Genomic DNA, 16394 nt, shown 5'->3' on the forward strand with positions numbered 1-16394 from the left:
TACACTAAAATCATACATTTTGTATTTTCTTTTACTTTTCATAATATTATTAAAGGAGTAAGTAAAACTTTCATATGGTAACAATAAATATCAAAACCAAGAAGTATTTGTTGGTTTTTGGAAGTTTATATTTGAAAGTTCATTATATTTTCTCCTTCACGTTCAATCGTTTGTTTTATTACTGGATCATACAATAATCCACATATGTTCTAACATCTTCACTAGTTACACTCATCGGATCGAGTATTTTTGTCATATTTTAAATAATGATTCAAGATGTTAACATGTTTGATATGTTTTCATGATGGCCAGCATCTTTACATATTACTTTTGAAACAATTTTTCTTATTGCTCAGCGTTAAAAAACAAATTCAGGTAATGTAAATCTTTATGAAAAATAGTTAGTTAACTTTCGGTAATGCCATTATATACATAAATATGTTAGATTTTTAATGGTTTTCTACATTATTTGTGAGATTTCACGTGAATTGATGTATTCTAAAGCAAGAATGCGGAAGTTTTATGAATACTATGATATAATTTAAGGGATTCGATCATAATGGATAATATGAATGTAATATTACTACAGTATTTACTAATTAAAGTAAATTGGCATGAAAACAAACGAATTTTATTCAAAATGTTGCTCAGAATCACAAGAACTCAAATTTTTGCCATTAAAACTTTTTATAACAATTCTACTAAACGGCGTTCAGTAATATGATGTTAATTTAAAATATGTTTTGATATAGACATGAATGACGTTATAGTTTCTTAAAATTAGATTTTGAATTCAACTTGAATGTACAGTACATAACAAGGGAAAGTTTGGGAATCTTGCAAAACATTTACAGAAACAAATTTGACATATCTCCACGTTTTGAGACCTCCTGAATTCAAAAAATAAAACAAAAAAAAAATTCCGTGGATGTGTGTGTATGTTTGCATCTATTTCGCTTAATATCTCAGGATGTATATAGATTAAAAAACAAAATTTGGCATGGTGGCTTGTATATGAGGTGCATCGCCGTTGTTAAATTTTAGTGGTGAAAGATCGAGAGGATGGTAAGATAGAAAGGATGATGTGTCCCAAAAAGGGATAGAACTTTATAACGAATAAAATCTTCATTTACATANAAAGCTATTTTTCTTGAAAAACACAAACGAAATGATTTAGGAAGTTCTCAAATATAATTCAAAAGTTATTTACAATTATACAAATGTAATATCTCCTTCGCAATATTCTTTTATAAAATCAAGAAAAAAACTTGTCGAAGCATAAACACTAACCCCATCCGGTATCATCTGACCTGCACTTAACACTCCAATTTGAACCCGTTTTCCATCATCTTTCTCATATACAAGGGGACCACCAGAATCACCCTAGAATAAAATAAAAAAATTACTTGTTTTAAAGTTTGTCTATATGATTTTATTGTATAAGTTACACAAGTTTGTACTTACTGGCATTATGGAAACATCAGCTTGTTGTGTAAGGACTACTGATCTGCTCTCGTACAACGGATTATCTTTATAAATAGTGTCGGAAGCGTTCACTATACTAACTGAGGTCGCTTTTAGGAAACGCGTTGTGTCCTTCCGGTCTTCATAGACATGAAATTTACAATTAGCTTGCAGTTATTTTTATTTTTGTATATAATTTAATATCATCCACTTTCAAAAATACAATAATTTTAAATTAATGTATACTTTTTTTATTTTATCAGATTATATCAATATGTTTTTTTTTATTCTTTGTTTTTATCGTCACGACTACGTGCGTAGATACACACTGGGCATTTCTACATCATCTTTATTCGGAATATTCGCTTGTGTCAGTAAATATAGGTGGCGTATGAGTCGACCAAAATGGCTGCCACAAAAGGTATAGTGTGCGTTGTAACATACGAGTGTTACATGTGTTTTGTCTTTATAATATGTTTTCTCTCTGTACTAAAAACGTTTTATCCGCATTTGTGTCCGACATTAATCCTAGTTGATTTCGTAGTCGTTTAAGTCATTATGATTACACTTTGTGACATTTTAGAATATGTGGGTGATCGAAAAAGATGTCTTATAAGGAGAGGAAATGCTAAAACTAATAACTTCATATCTATACATTTATTAGCAACTAATTCACTTCAGTTTCACCAACACGTAATTTTGCTGAGCTTAAAATTCTTTTATTTTTACAAATGTTTTCAATCTATCTAATATAGGCCATCGTCAGGTTTAATATTATAAATGTTCCAAAATGGAACGTTTATAATATTCTTTGTCTTATAAAAACTTGAGAATGGTCTATAAAAGAGCACCCAATATCTATAGCTTGCTACGGAACGATAAAGATAGCGTAAAAAAGGAAGAGAAAGCTGGGGTATAGAAAATTGAAATATATAATAGAAAAAGAAATGGAACTTAAAATCCCTTAAATCATATTTCTTTCTAGTTAGCTTTGTTTTCAATGTTTTATTTGTTGAGTTTGATGAACCTTTAGACTTACATCCAAATTCACAACAATACTTATTATTTACCGTTGTAGGGAAACACTTTTTAATTCTAGCAGACCACAGACTTTATACCCATAGCAGCAGCCATTACATAGTTCGCGCTAATACCGCTAGGTGTCAGATTTATAGTTGGCACAAGCGAATACCATAAGCCGATACGCGTTTCGGGCATAAACCCCTCATCTGTCGGCATGACTTCCGGGATTTCTTGTAGGTGGTGTTGGCACGTATACATTCCGTTTAATATTACTTATTTACAGTTAAAATACCATTATAGTTTAAAATATATTTACAATTAAAAGTACTATTAAATATATTTTAAACTATGACCGTATTTTAAAAGTAAAACAATTTTAACTGTAAATATGTAACTTTAAACGGAATGTGTACGTGTCAACACCATCTCCAAGAAATCCTGGAAGTCATGCCGACAGATGAGGGGCTTATGCCCGAAACGCGTATCGGCTTACAGTATATTCCGAATAAAGATGATGTAGAAATGCCCAGTGTCTATCCGTGCACCTAGTTGTGACAATAAAAACAGATAAAAAAAAACACGGTTTCAGAATACACAGTTATACCAATATTTAAAAATAACTTTTATATTATTTACTATAAAAAGGCAAAATGTTTAAATCTTAGAGTAAAAGTTATTTGTTTAAAAATTGTGTATGCGTATTACGAGCAAAATTGTCAATAAGTCTGACCTCACTGGAGATATGACACACTATCCCTTTTCTGCACCCCTTTACCTTTATCTACGAAAGTGTAACGCATCAATACACCTTATGCAATTGGCATAATAACTGTATAAGTTACTATGCCACATTTTGTTTCATTGTAAATCTCGTACAACAGTACTTCTCCTAAATGATTGAAATATTTATAAGGATATAATAACAACATTCCTGAAAAAACACTTTAATTTTTACTATTGAAAAATTAAAGACCGAAATAACTCATTAAATATATTATATAAATTAATTTTTCGTATAGAAAATCTAAATTATTATTCAACTGATGATTGAATAATGATTTAGATTCTATTATGGAATATAAATCTAAACTTAATATATTACACTGTATAATATAATGAAAAGTCATTACAGAAATGAATGTTTTCTAGATATAAAATATATTTAACAATTAATATTGGGTATAATATTATCGAAAACATGCAAGTATGCAGAGATTTTATTGGCTAAAACATTTTGTTATATTTTCTATCCATTCTTACATACGAAGTTTTGGTGTATGACTCATACACCAAAACTTCATATTCTTCACTTGAAACTTTATTAAAAAGACATTTGTATACTTCTTCATAATATTTTCCATGGCATTTAAAACAGGGAAAAGTAGTAATGTTATTTTGCTTTAAAAGTAAAATTCAAAATCGTTATAGATATTTCTCAAAATGTAATATGTACTAACCTGTTCCAATGATTCCCCATCCAACCATCGTTGCCATTCCTGAATAGTATTCTTTATTGGTACGTGGTAGAGCGATTGTTTGTACATGTGGAGGAAGAGAAACGTCATTATCTAGTATTAAAACTGCTATGTCATAAAGGAATACAGTGCCTTTATAGTACGGATGTGGAATTAATTCTTTGAAATTCACTTTCTGTCCAAGGAATTTATCTTTGTTACCAATTGTCCCATATATTTCATCGGGTTCCTTTCTATGATATACAGATAAGATATGAATATATAATAACTTGATTTAAATATATAATAATATTATACCGAAATATATTATAGTATAAATAATTACATTTTTACTTTTATAAATATTATACGAATTTTAAAGTATTTTCATTTATCGTAATTAATTAGAAAATGCATACTCTACTATTGGGCGAGCGGCACCCAGTGCAGTTTTGGTTGTTATCAATGAGTAACATCCAAGAAAATAATCTTCATCTATATCATTTACTACTAAAAACAGGGCAATCTAGAAACAAACTATTATTTATTTTGGTTTCTATAAGTAAGTTATAAAATAAGATAAATAATATTTAATTCACCATAAATGGATAATCCTTAATTTCAACATTCTTACCACCAATCATCCTTCGTACAATTCCTACAAATGCCACGAAATCATCAGAATTAATAAACATTTCTGAACAAAGAATAATATCGTTAACTCACCCCGTTTATTTTCATTTTCCTCTGCATTTGCACTGCAACAGAGAATCGTAGAGAATATAAGGAAGATCTTCAAAGTTTGATTTAAAACTCTATAAAAGTTAATTGACAATAAATATATGTAAGTAAAGTAATTTCAATAATTTAATGAACATATAAATATGTTTCCACAAGCCTTACTTCAGAGGAGTATTCATATTGCTGTTGACACCAACTGACAAAAAAGTACGAAGAATACGAATGATAATTTTAAATTACACTAGAATTACTTTTATATAGTGTAATATTTTGCTGAAATTAGAATTTTAAGTAATTATTTCATGATTTAAATTGTATTTTAGAATTTATTTCCTGTATCAGAGTGACTTTCAAAAATGTTTTAAAAATATGATCGTAAAAAAATACTTGAAAATCATCTGTATAATTCCTGTTTAAATTAAATAACACTTTACAGTTAAAGTAAATTGTAATATTTTTAACGGTGTTATTGTCTAAATCGTTTATTTTTGATCCAATTTACGCAGCTGTGCAGAGTTTTTATATTAAGTTTTCTAAATATTTGCTGTTGGCATTAATACATCTACGTAATCACACAATTATTACGTCAAATTTATTACATAAGTTTTATGATAGTAACTGTAGTGAAATTTTGTAAATGCTTATTATTGAAAATTTAATAACCAGTATTTTAAAAACACAAAAAATAGACGAAAATTTTCGATAAATAGGTTCGCATTCTTCTCTGACACGAGACACTATCATGGAGATAAACTAATACTGTATAGTCCTAGTTAAGATGCGAGACATAAAGGAGGCATAAAGGTAAAATCAGCCTAGTCAATCGCCCATTACATAAAATAAGTTTTTGGTTTTCTATTTTGGACGGTAGATTGTTTCTCTGTCAACACGAATTTTGGGCCATTTGGCTTAGATGACACTGACTTTTCTGTTTTGTTGTTAACAGTAACTTGAATTTCACAGTTATTGCATTGTGAGTGATATGGATTGATTTGTGGTAGAATAGGATTTCGAAAGTGACAAAAATACTTGGGCTGTTGCGGACAACTTGATAAAGGAATGGAAGAAACTAAGAAAAATAGAGTTGGAAGAATTAATTCATTAATAGCATTTAGTTTTCAATGAAAGCAACTGAATGCTGGCTATGTTCGAGACGTTTGACGATTCCATTTGTAAAAACTACGAATGTTTTACGAAAGAGAGTCTGGAAGAAAGAAGCTAACTATATGTACAATACATGCAACAGTGAGCAGAGATAAAACGTAAATATAAAAGTTTCGTTTTTTTGTACAAATGGATCCAAACTTCATAATCATGTTGGTTCTTCTGTAATCATTCACGGCGGTATGGTAACATATCAAGTACCAAAGGCTAACTCGGTATTCTCTGCAGAACTGCTTAGCACTAAAACATATTGTAAACAAACGAACTCCGTCGCAGTGTTCTTTGTTTGCAATACTTTCAAACTCACTGAGAACAATCCGATCTTTAAACTCCCTTTAGTTTTCATAGCACTGTCATGCACAAGATCCGGCGTATTTTATACAATCTTTCAACAAGAAGTTACCATGTCATATTTTCTTTGGTTCCAGGAACGTAGGCATAAGGGGAAACCAGATGACTGGCATAGCAGTAAAGTCAGCCACCCTATTCCGTCTTATATCACACTGATTTAAAACCCAAAATGAAGGCCGAACTGTAAAAATTATGGCAACGTTCTTGGAATAATCAGACTACCTTTAAGTTGCACGAAATTAAGTAATAAAATCGTGGGATCGAGCCTCCCAAGCACCAACAACAGGAAGCGTCCTGGTATGATTGCGAATAAGAAACAATCGATTCACCCAGCGTTATTACTTCATGGATGAGGATTCACCCGAATGCCCTTCGTGCCACTGACTTTTAGTGTACTTTTCCTGCGTATCTGGGATGACTAGGTTAATGCAGTAACAACATTCAAATTTCGATAATAAAAATTTATGGAAAAGCTTGCTCTTGTTTACGAAATTTAATTTACGAGAAACTTCAAGAATAGGACGGTCATGAATCGAGGTTATGTACTTCGTTTATTTTCATCAGGATTGAGTGTTAATTTTTGTAATTAAAAATAATTGACGAGGTTTACGCAGTAAAAAATACGTTTTCACATTTCGTGATGTCCAATTACCAGGAACATTCTTCCATTGAAGAGATGAACTTTAATAGAGTTTGCCTATGCTTCATGAAAGGGTGCTGGTTCTTGGTGATGAGACATGATGAAATGTGAAAACAATGTAGTTTATTCAACGTATTGTTTTACTAATTTTCTTTAAAAATCCTTTACTGTATTTTTAAAATTTTTGATTATTGCTTGATAATTGTTCAGAGAACGGAACGACTTTGTCACTGGTGGCCTGTAATGTAATAACATACAATAGAAAGCGGCTTCCTTCTGTAAGACTCGCTGTCATATTTGCTACGTTTTGTCAAATTTCTCGAAAGGTATCGCTGTTTTTAGCTTCGGTCTTTGCGGGCCTTTTGCGGTCCTCCTGCTGGACCCTGTGTACCGTGATTGCGAGGTGTCGTGCGCGTGATTATGCTAATATCCTGTGTAACTTCGGTTAAATTCGATACATTTGTTAACTAGGAGTTATCGATGTCCTCACCCTTCCATAGTGTTGCGGTGTACTCCAATTAACCGTAATACGGGTTATCCTACTCGACCATAATTTGGCGTATTTATCGGTTTGTAACGCTGTTTTGACCGGGTTTTCACTTTCTTGCTGACTTTACACATTCTACCCATTGAAACCTGACTGTACGCTTGTAATTTTATGTGTTAATTATGGATAATTCGACAACGGACTACCTGGAAAAGTCGATTCTGGTGATTTCCAACGGATTTGTGATCATTATAGGAGAGATAGCCAACTCACATGGCTCGGGAAGGACTAAGAACAAAAAGAAGTTAGGCAGGCGGCACTAAACATGCACGCGGCAGCCAACAATTTATTCGGAATAGTTCTGGCCTTACGGAAATAGATGCCACCCATTGCTCGCAGCTACGCCGAAGTAACTAAAATAGGTACAGGAAGGGAAAATATCACAACTACTATGATAACTGAAGCCTTAGCTTCTAATAAACGAGATGAGCGCTTACGTGAAATTATTCTGAAGCCTATGGCCATTGCCAGTGGGAGACATTATGTTCTGAAGAAGCCATGAACACATTGCAGGACAAAATAGACCCCACCTCCCTTAGCATAGGAGTGAGGAACATTACTCCTACAGCAGGTGGGAATGTCAAAATAGAACTTACTTCGGAAAAAGACTATCTTAATCTGAAACAAGCAATAGAAACCCTTACAAATGTAAATGAAAAAGTAAAGATCAGCAAAACACGGAAAAGGAACCCAAGGGTTATAGTTTTAAATGTCAGTAAAGATGAGGACAAGAACGAGTTTTTAACAAAACTATATATGACCAAAACATCAGGATTAACGAGAAATTCTCACTAGAGAGTTTTTGTATGGAACCACGGATCACTAGTGTCATTGACTCAAAAAATGAGGATAACTGTAGACATGTCGTAGTCAGCGTATCGCCGGCGGTACGAAATACTTTAAGAAAACATCAATATTTGATAATGGATGTCATGCATAGTGTGTCAGCATTTTAAAAATTTAAAATGGTGGATTTTATTAAGATAAAAACTTACTTCGTAGCTGCGGTGTAATGTAAATGGCATCAACGAAAACATATTTTTGTATTTGTTAGAGCACCGAAAAACCTAATGCAACACGCAACTTTTTACATGTTTTCCAAATTTTATGATAACAACTTAAGCGACAAAATAAAATAAATATACATAAAATACAATATTAGGTATGTACCCATTTAAACTTATTTATAGCGTTTTGCTCCGGACAGACTGAGATAATCCTCCACGAATGGTAATGTGAAGTATGCTAAGTAAAAGTCCAGGCAGGCATATTTTGTTAACTGAAAGTGTCCGCTTGAATAATTGATTTGAGTACGACTTTCAGGTAAGAAAATATGGATTGGAACGTGCAATGAATATTGTTAACAAAGGAACAATTACAAAGAATGTATGAAGGTTAGGAAAAAGTGCAATATTCTTCCTAAAATTTCAGTTCAATTCAATAATAATTTAGTTAATGGAGTATAATATACTTAATTAAGCCTATTAATATATAATTTAATGTTTTAAAATTATTGCTTGGTCAACAGTTGTGATCCGTTATAGAAATTTCTTTATTATATATATGCATAACTGTATAGAGTAGAGGAGAAGGTGATATTATGGAAACCCAATTACATTTTAGTGAATTGTAAACAAAGTATCATAATTACACTCACATTTTTTGTGCAAAAAGTACTGGTAACTATTAAACTAAATGTTCCTAATTGGATTTTTCGCTAGTGTAACTATAAGTATGGTTTTTGAAAGCTTCTGTACAAAACGTCAGAAAGTAGGCTTAGAGAAAATCGTGGTAATATGGAACCTTACTGTATATTTTCAAAAAACGCTTTAATGTATCCAAAAACAAATAGGAAAGTACAAAAAATGTTAAATAATTACAAAATTATTTACTCCAATGTATTTTATCGCAAAAATGCTTTTATAATAGAAAAATATGACCTCCATCAACAATATATATTCCAGCAGCTCTTTTTCGATATTCTCAGGAAGAATTGGCTTTCTACCTAGTGTCTTTTTCACAAATTGCTCTGGAGGAATGTCTGCTTGCAAATAGAAAGTTCGGAGGAGTTGAGTTCCATATTACTGTAAAAGCACCAATGGGGTCCGTATTTCACGCATCGCCATCTTGAATTAACTTATGTCTGTCAAGACCAAACTTTAAAAAACGTGAACATCACACAGATTAATATGTACCCCTAAGTCTCTGGAACGGAATACATGCACCAGTGAACCTACAACTACAACTACACGACTTATATTTTTAAAATAATTAAATTCACTTAACATTCAACACTTGCGAATTTTGAAAAAAAAAAAAACAAATTTGCTGATTAAAATACGGACAACCGTTTAACTGAAGTAAAACGGATTTTTCCCTTGCTATGGATGTCTGCCTAGTTCAGTTCAGCCACAATCTGCTACAGTTCGCCTTTATTATCAGTTTGAAATGGGATGGTTCCATAATACCCGCAGTGTTCCATAATACCACGTTTTCCTCTACCTTTCCAAATTATTTGATTTATACACTAAAATCATACATTTTGTATTTTCTTTTACTTTTCATAATATTATTAAAGGAGTAAGTAAAACTTTTATATGGTAACAATAAATATCAAAACCAAGAAGTATTTGTTGGTTTTTGGAAGTTTATATTTGAAAGTTCATTATATTTTCTCCTTCACGTTCAATCGTTTGTTTTATTACTGGATCATACAATAATCCACATATGTTCTAACATCTTCACTAGTTACACTCATCGGATCGAGTATTTTTGTCATATTTTAAATAATGATTCAAGATGTTAACATGTTTGATATGTTTTCATGATGGCCAGCATCTTTACATAATACTTTTGAAACAATTTTTCTTATTGCTCAGCGTTAAAAAACAAATTCAGGTAATGTAAATCTTTATGAAAAATAGTTAGTTAACTTTCGGTAATGCCATTATATACATAAATATGTTATATTTTTAATGGTTTTCTACATTATTTGTGAGATTTCACGTGAATTGATGTATTCTAAAGCAAGAATGCGGAAGTTTTTTTTAATACTATGTTATAATTTAGAGGATTCGATCATAATGGATAACATGAATGTAATATTACTACAGTATTTACTAATTAAAGTAAATTGGCATGAAAACAAACGAATTTTATTCAAAATGTTGCTCAGAATCACAAGAACTCAAATTTTTGCCATTAAAACTTTTTATAACAATTCTACTAAACGGCGTTCAGTAATATGATGTTAATTTAAAATATGTTTTGATATAGACATGAATGACGTTATAGTTTCTTAAAATTAGATTTTGAATTCAACTTGAATGTACAGTACATAACAAGGGAAAGTTTGGGAATCTTGCAAAACATTTACAGAAACAAATTTGACATATCTCCACGTTTTGAGACCTCCTGAATTCAAAAAATAAAACAAAAAAAAATTCCGTGGATGTGTGTGTATGTTTGCATCTATTTCGCTTAATATCTCAGGATGTATATAGATTAAAAAACAAAATTTGGCATGGTGGCTTGTATATGAGGTGCATCGCCGTTGTTAAATTTTAGTGGTGAAAGATCGAGAGGATGGTAAGAGAGAAAGGATGATGTGTCCCAAAAAGGGATAGAACTTTATAACGAATAAAATCTTCATTTACATTTTTTTTTTATAAAACCCACCCATACCCTAAAAATTAAGCTTTTTACCGTTTAATAGTAATTAAAAATGTGAGATATTGTTATAAAAACTTTTTATAACAGATGACGCCACACACAACTATATTCTTTTTCTAAAAAACACTCATAACAGAGGGGAAAGTGACGTAACTCTCCTTGCTATATATTTTAATATAACGTAATATATGATTATTAAAAAATAATATGTTACAATGCTGTAGTCTCGAATTCTTTAATAATAGAATACGGCCGTATTTATAACAAGGGAGGAGAAATCGATCTCAGAATATCGGCAACTCTGACTCCCGTATATGAAGAAGATTTATTTGAAAAAACTCCCAAATGTATAGAAGTTTTGGAGTCAGTTTGTAGATATTAGTGAAAATGAAAGTATCGATAATAAATCAATGTTTAAAACTTGACAGTGAAGACGAACTTTTACTCTCGGGCTATTCTGTTCCTCAAAATATAATAACATCGACTTACAGAGTAATTGGTCACTGCATGAGCAGAAACAAAGAATTCAAACCAGAAAATAAACTTTAGCTTTTACAATACTTTCTCTGTAGTTTGCAGAATAATCTAAATATATAAAATTACTTGTCCTCACTGATTGATTGATTCATCATCACCCAGAGCAAACCACTAAACCTAAAGAGGTAAAATTTGGTATAAAGGGTACGTCATGAAAACGAACACTAAGAAGGGATTTTTCGAAATTCCTCCGCAGGGGGAGAGGGAGAGCATTAAGGCTTAACATGAAGAACGGCTTCTACTGTATTTTAGATGGGATTTTTTGTTTTCAACTACGTTTAGTCTTCATTGAGTAATCAGGTGTATTAAATTGATAACATTTCAGACATTGTTATAAATATTTTTATATATTTTGATTTTTTAACCAAATTTTCGAACCGTTTTGAATTCGAATTTTGTTACTGCATATCGGTTCGATTATAGAATAATAGTAAACGTTCCGGAAAATTAATCAAGTTGAAAACAGTTCGTTTCATTTTTAGTGGTAGGTGTTATATAACAATTACTATGGTTGTTGAAATACTGAATATAAATGGTGTTTGCTTGCAAAATCCACGCGGGCGAAGTTGCGGGTAACAACTAGTTATTAGGCTATATAAGAGAAGTCGCAAATAGTAGTTAACGCTTAAGTATGAAATATATTGAAGTCGTTCTGTATTTAACAATAACAGATAAAATTTGATCTAAAAATCTAGTGCTTTATATCAGAAGTCACGGTAATGACTCACCGAAGAGTAAAAAAGTCACTGACTGACTACATATACAGGAATCAGAGTAGCCGATTTTTCCGCTCTTCAAACTGTTTGTTTATTTATGGCAACGCAACACTCGGGTGATCTGCCTAGGGGATGCCTTCCTGGCGGTCTTTTAAGGGAAACGGGCCCCTATTTAGGCGTTACAGACGTGGAGAAAACCCGGAAAACTCTGTGGCTAGCCCGTCCGAGCGAGGCGCGAACCCACGATCGAACTCCCAGTGGTTAGGGTACGAAGACCGCTCGGCCACTGGTGGGCCTCCGCTCTTCAAACACCTATAGTACTTTCGAACNCTTTTCCGGGCACTGCAGAATGCTTTACAAGGGCAATGCTTCCAAAATGATGACCAAGTTCAGGAGTTCGTCCAGGAGTTTTTTGATTCGAAACCACCAGAATTTTATGCAAGGGGAATTGACAAGTTGCCCGAAAAATGGCAAGAAGTCATTAATAATGATGGTGAATATGTGTTAGATTAAGGTCTATTGTTGTACATTTTATTGGCAAATAAATTTCAGTTTAGAAAACGGAACTTATTTATGACTCAACCCATAGAATACGGCCGTATTTATAACAAGGGTAAATTACCCAACCACCTTTTGGATCCACAAACTTTACTTCTGCCCAGTAGAGCTATGATGTTTTGTCTCTTCACCTAAATTACATTGTGAGAAGCCGGGAGTTAGAGAGTAAAGCTCTAAACTTTTTTTCCAACGTATGTCCGGCAAATACCGCTGAAGTATCAGAAGCTGGATTTATCGGGTTTATGAACCTTAAGGCATTAACCAAGTCATTTGAAAAACGTTCTCATTTGATATTAAAATATATGTAATTTCTTACGAAGAGCGTACATTAATTACAGCATTATTAGTGGTTTCACAAATAACCGACTGAATGAAAGAATTAAACATTGGAAAGTGACTTATAACACACCCAGATTTTTTAATTATCACTATATATTATCTGTTTTGTGTCATAATATTGATAAGACCCAGAAAGGCCGAAATGCATTTTGGTTAAGATAATTAAACAGGCTGGGTGTGTGATAAACCTCTTCATCATTCACAATTAACTAAGTAGATTTTTCTAATTAAATAATACAGGCAAGATGCTTTTTAATATATGAGAAGGTGAGTTTGCGCCTGTCCAAACAGCTTGCCCCAAATTTTTCGTTTTTTCTTACCTGTGTACCACTTAACTACGTTTCCAATAAAAGGTTGAATAGAACTAGTGTCGTGAAGATTCTCAGCTGTTCTTTCTATATACAAAAAATATTAGATAAGTTGTATGGTCAGTGTTTCTGTATTTCGTTAGGGGAATGTTTTAGAATTAACGATTGATAAATTAAAGAAATAAGATTGTTTAAACTTTATTTTCTACATTACTCATTAAGTGTACTTTGTTTTTGTGTTTATACGTATAAGAAGTGCTTCTAGTTATTCAATATTGCAGATATTTTATATTCGTTCACGTATATAGTTATAGAAAAATCAGCAATATCTAGATAAGCTGCAAATCGTTTTTTCGATTCAACGAATCTTCGTTGATTTTATGTACTCACGTTGAAAGTTCTCAATACAGTGATGTGTTCTGAATATTACTTGCATTCAGCAAACGTGAAGAAGTACATTTCGTACTTTCGTTCTTCTTTGCCAATTCGATAAGAGCAGAAAGAATAGAGTAAAAACTACTCAACATCTAAAAATAAAAATAGAGATGAAGATAAAATCCACAATAATAAATTAAAATGCATTATTTAATCGAAACTTACTTTAATCGGGAAATTGCGTTTCACTCGAAAAAATCCACCAAAAGAAATTCCGATGGGTGTTTTCCCGAATCTCTTCATAAAATTCAGCATCTGTTCGAAAAAGTGCATATCTTTGGAATAAAGTTTATCAATAACGTAAAAATAAAACACTCAATTTACCTTCAATTTAAAAAGCAGTGAGAATCTGCATGAGGAAAATTTATTCATCTCGTTGAAATTTCCGTAAATCTGAAATGAATAATAAACATTATAGATTATATATTAATTTGATGGTACAAGTATTAAATAAATCTTACCGAGGATGTAAATCTGGATAAACCGAATGAAATTATCATAAATTCGAAAATTACGTATATGATAACAACAAATGCACCCAGTTTAAATTCAGCGGGTAAATCATAAAACAAAGTAATGGTTACAAGGATACTGAACCCGTATAAATTATTGCAGTAAACAGCAGGAAAATACATTTCGAGTTGGTTATTGACATTTCGAACGTCTTCCATTAATGTTGTATGTTCTTCAATTATGTATACGATTAGATCTTTGATCATGCTTCTTCCATAAGGAACTACATCGAGTTTGCTCGACAATGTGTTAAATCCATGAAACAAAATGAGTAAATAATTATAAAGAAGGAATAATATGTAAACAGTTTGTCCTATTAAAAAAAATGATGATAATGCCCAATCGATATTACAGAGAAGGAATTCTGTTACAGTTGCCTTTTCCATGGCAAAATATAGAGAAAAGTCAAGAATGAAGTAACCTATGACTAGTAATAAAGCAGCGACTGCGAAGAAAACTGCAAATTGAAATTCTATGGAGGTAATTAACGTTTCCTCGACTTCATAGCAAGATTTACTACTAGGAAGATGTAAACGAATTCGTTTAAGAAAAGAGAACTGAAAAGTCCAGAATACGACCATACCAATAAGAAATAACTGTATGATGTATTTGAAACCCACGAATAAGTTAAGCAAGTCTCCGCATACGAATTTATCGGAAAATATCGTGGAAACTAATGCCAGAGTATTCAGGATAAGAAACAATTCGAGAAAATTTGAATAAAATTGAAAAAATCGAATTTCCCATGAATTCTTACGGTAGTCACATCTTAATATATTTAACCCGAGAATTTGCGATGCTGCATTTAAGAAATAAAGAAGTATTTTAATCTCATTACTTGCGTTTTCCATAATTTTAAATTATAAATATTTTATTGTTTTTCTTTGTTTAATATTTCTTTCGTGTGGGCGCTAATAGAATCAATATTATCTCCAAATTGAAAGAATCAACTCTCTGAGCGTCGGTATCTGACGAAGACATAAAAATTGCCCATTGTTCGGGGGTGGCCGTTGATTATAGGTAATTATTCGAACAAAATTGCATAGAAACTCTTTGTCACAATCAGGGAGATATCTCCCTGTTGGCAGATCACAGTGAGTTGTTGTGTTGCTTATCCCATTATTCTACTCCACTCAAACTCAACTTCAATAACACGCATATTTTCCGTTTAAGAAAGTACACTTTAAATGCATTAAGTTATTAATGGCATACTTCCTGTAATGAATTTCGAAAATAAACGTGTATAAAATTATACCTACTTAAACGTTTGATATGATAGGTATTTTTTTTTATAATGATACATTCCTCTATGTGAGAATGCCATTTATTCTAAACACTAAGAATCTTAATTATCTTAATTGAATCCTACTCTTAATGTGTCTTATATAACAGAATTATAGACATAACAAGAATGCCACGTTTTAATGAATATATTACTTTGGGCATTCTGTTGTGTAACTTCCTTGTTTTAGAGACAATTTAAGAAAATTACTAATCAATAAATATTTCCGTTGTCATTAAAAGTTTAATTTTTAATTTGATAGATTTAATTTAAAATCTTCCGAAATAAAATCCTAACGAAAATTTCAGTGTGCCTAAACTTTTCAAAAATTTACATTTTGTACTGTACATTCATTTGTCATCTGTTATTATGTTTGTACTATCTACGATTTGTCAGACAGCTCTCAACATGTAATTTCTTGTAACATTATTAATCTGCACAATGTGTTTACGTTATTACCTGTTCATATGTTAGTGCTGTTTGCGATGTGTAACGTGGCACTCCCAACCTGTATTCCTCTGTAACATTCTTGTTATCGTTATTGTTTTTTCTGCTGATTATTCCTTATAAAACAACCATAGATCCCAACCCTTTTCTTTTCATCCCCTTTCCTTTCTCACCTTCACCCTATCTTCCCCCATCTTCCCCTT

General features: G+C 31.7%; 1 protein-coding gene across 1 annotated transcript in view; it reads right to left on the minus strand.

Annotated features, from left to right (window-relative positions):
- The window catches only part of LOC111624597, a 33808-nt gene extending 17423 nt beyond the window's left edge, over positions 1-16385 (minus strand). The window contains exons 1-10 of the mRNA XM_023367489.1: positions 16365-16385; positions 14274-14342; positions 14115-14204; positions 13945-14041; positions 13527-13601; positions 4541-4638; positions 4361-4467; positions 3945-4195; positions 1465-1604; positions 1291-1383 (exon numbers count right to left, since the gene is read on the minus strand). Of these exons, the coding sequence (XP_023223257.1) occupies positions 1291-1383; positions 1465-1604; positions 3945-4195; positions 4361-4467; positions 4541-4638; positions 13527-13601; positions 13945-14041; positions 14115-14204; positions 14274-14342; positions 16365-16385 (1041 nt within the window). The remainder of the gene's footprint in view (positions 1-1290; positions 1384-1464; positions 1605-3944; positions 4196-4360; positions 4468-4540; positions 4639-13526; positions 13602-13944; positions 14042-14114; positions 14205-14273; positions 14343-16364) is intronic.
- Positions 16386-16394: the final 9 nt, after the last annotated feature.

Source organism: Centruroides sculpturatus, unplaced genomic scaffold (assembly GCF_000671375.1).
Source record: "Centruroides sculpturatus isolate CEXI.00-Female unplaced genomic scaffold, Cexi_2.0 scaffold56, whole genome shotgun sequence".
Classification (NCBI taxonomy): Eukaryota; Metazoa; Arthropoda; class Arachnida; order Scorpiones; family Buthidae; genus Centruroides; species Centruroides sculpturatus.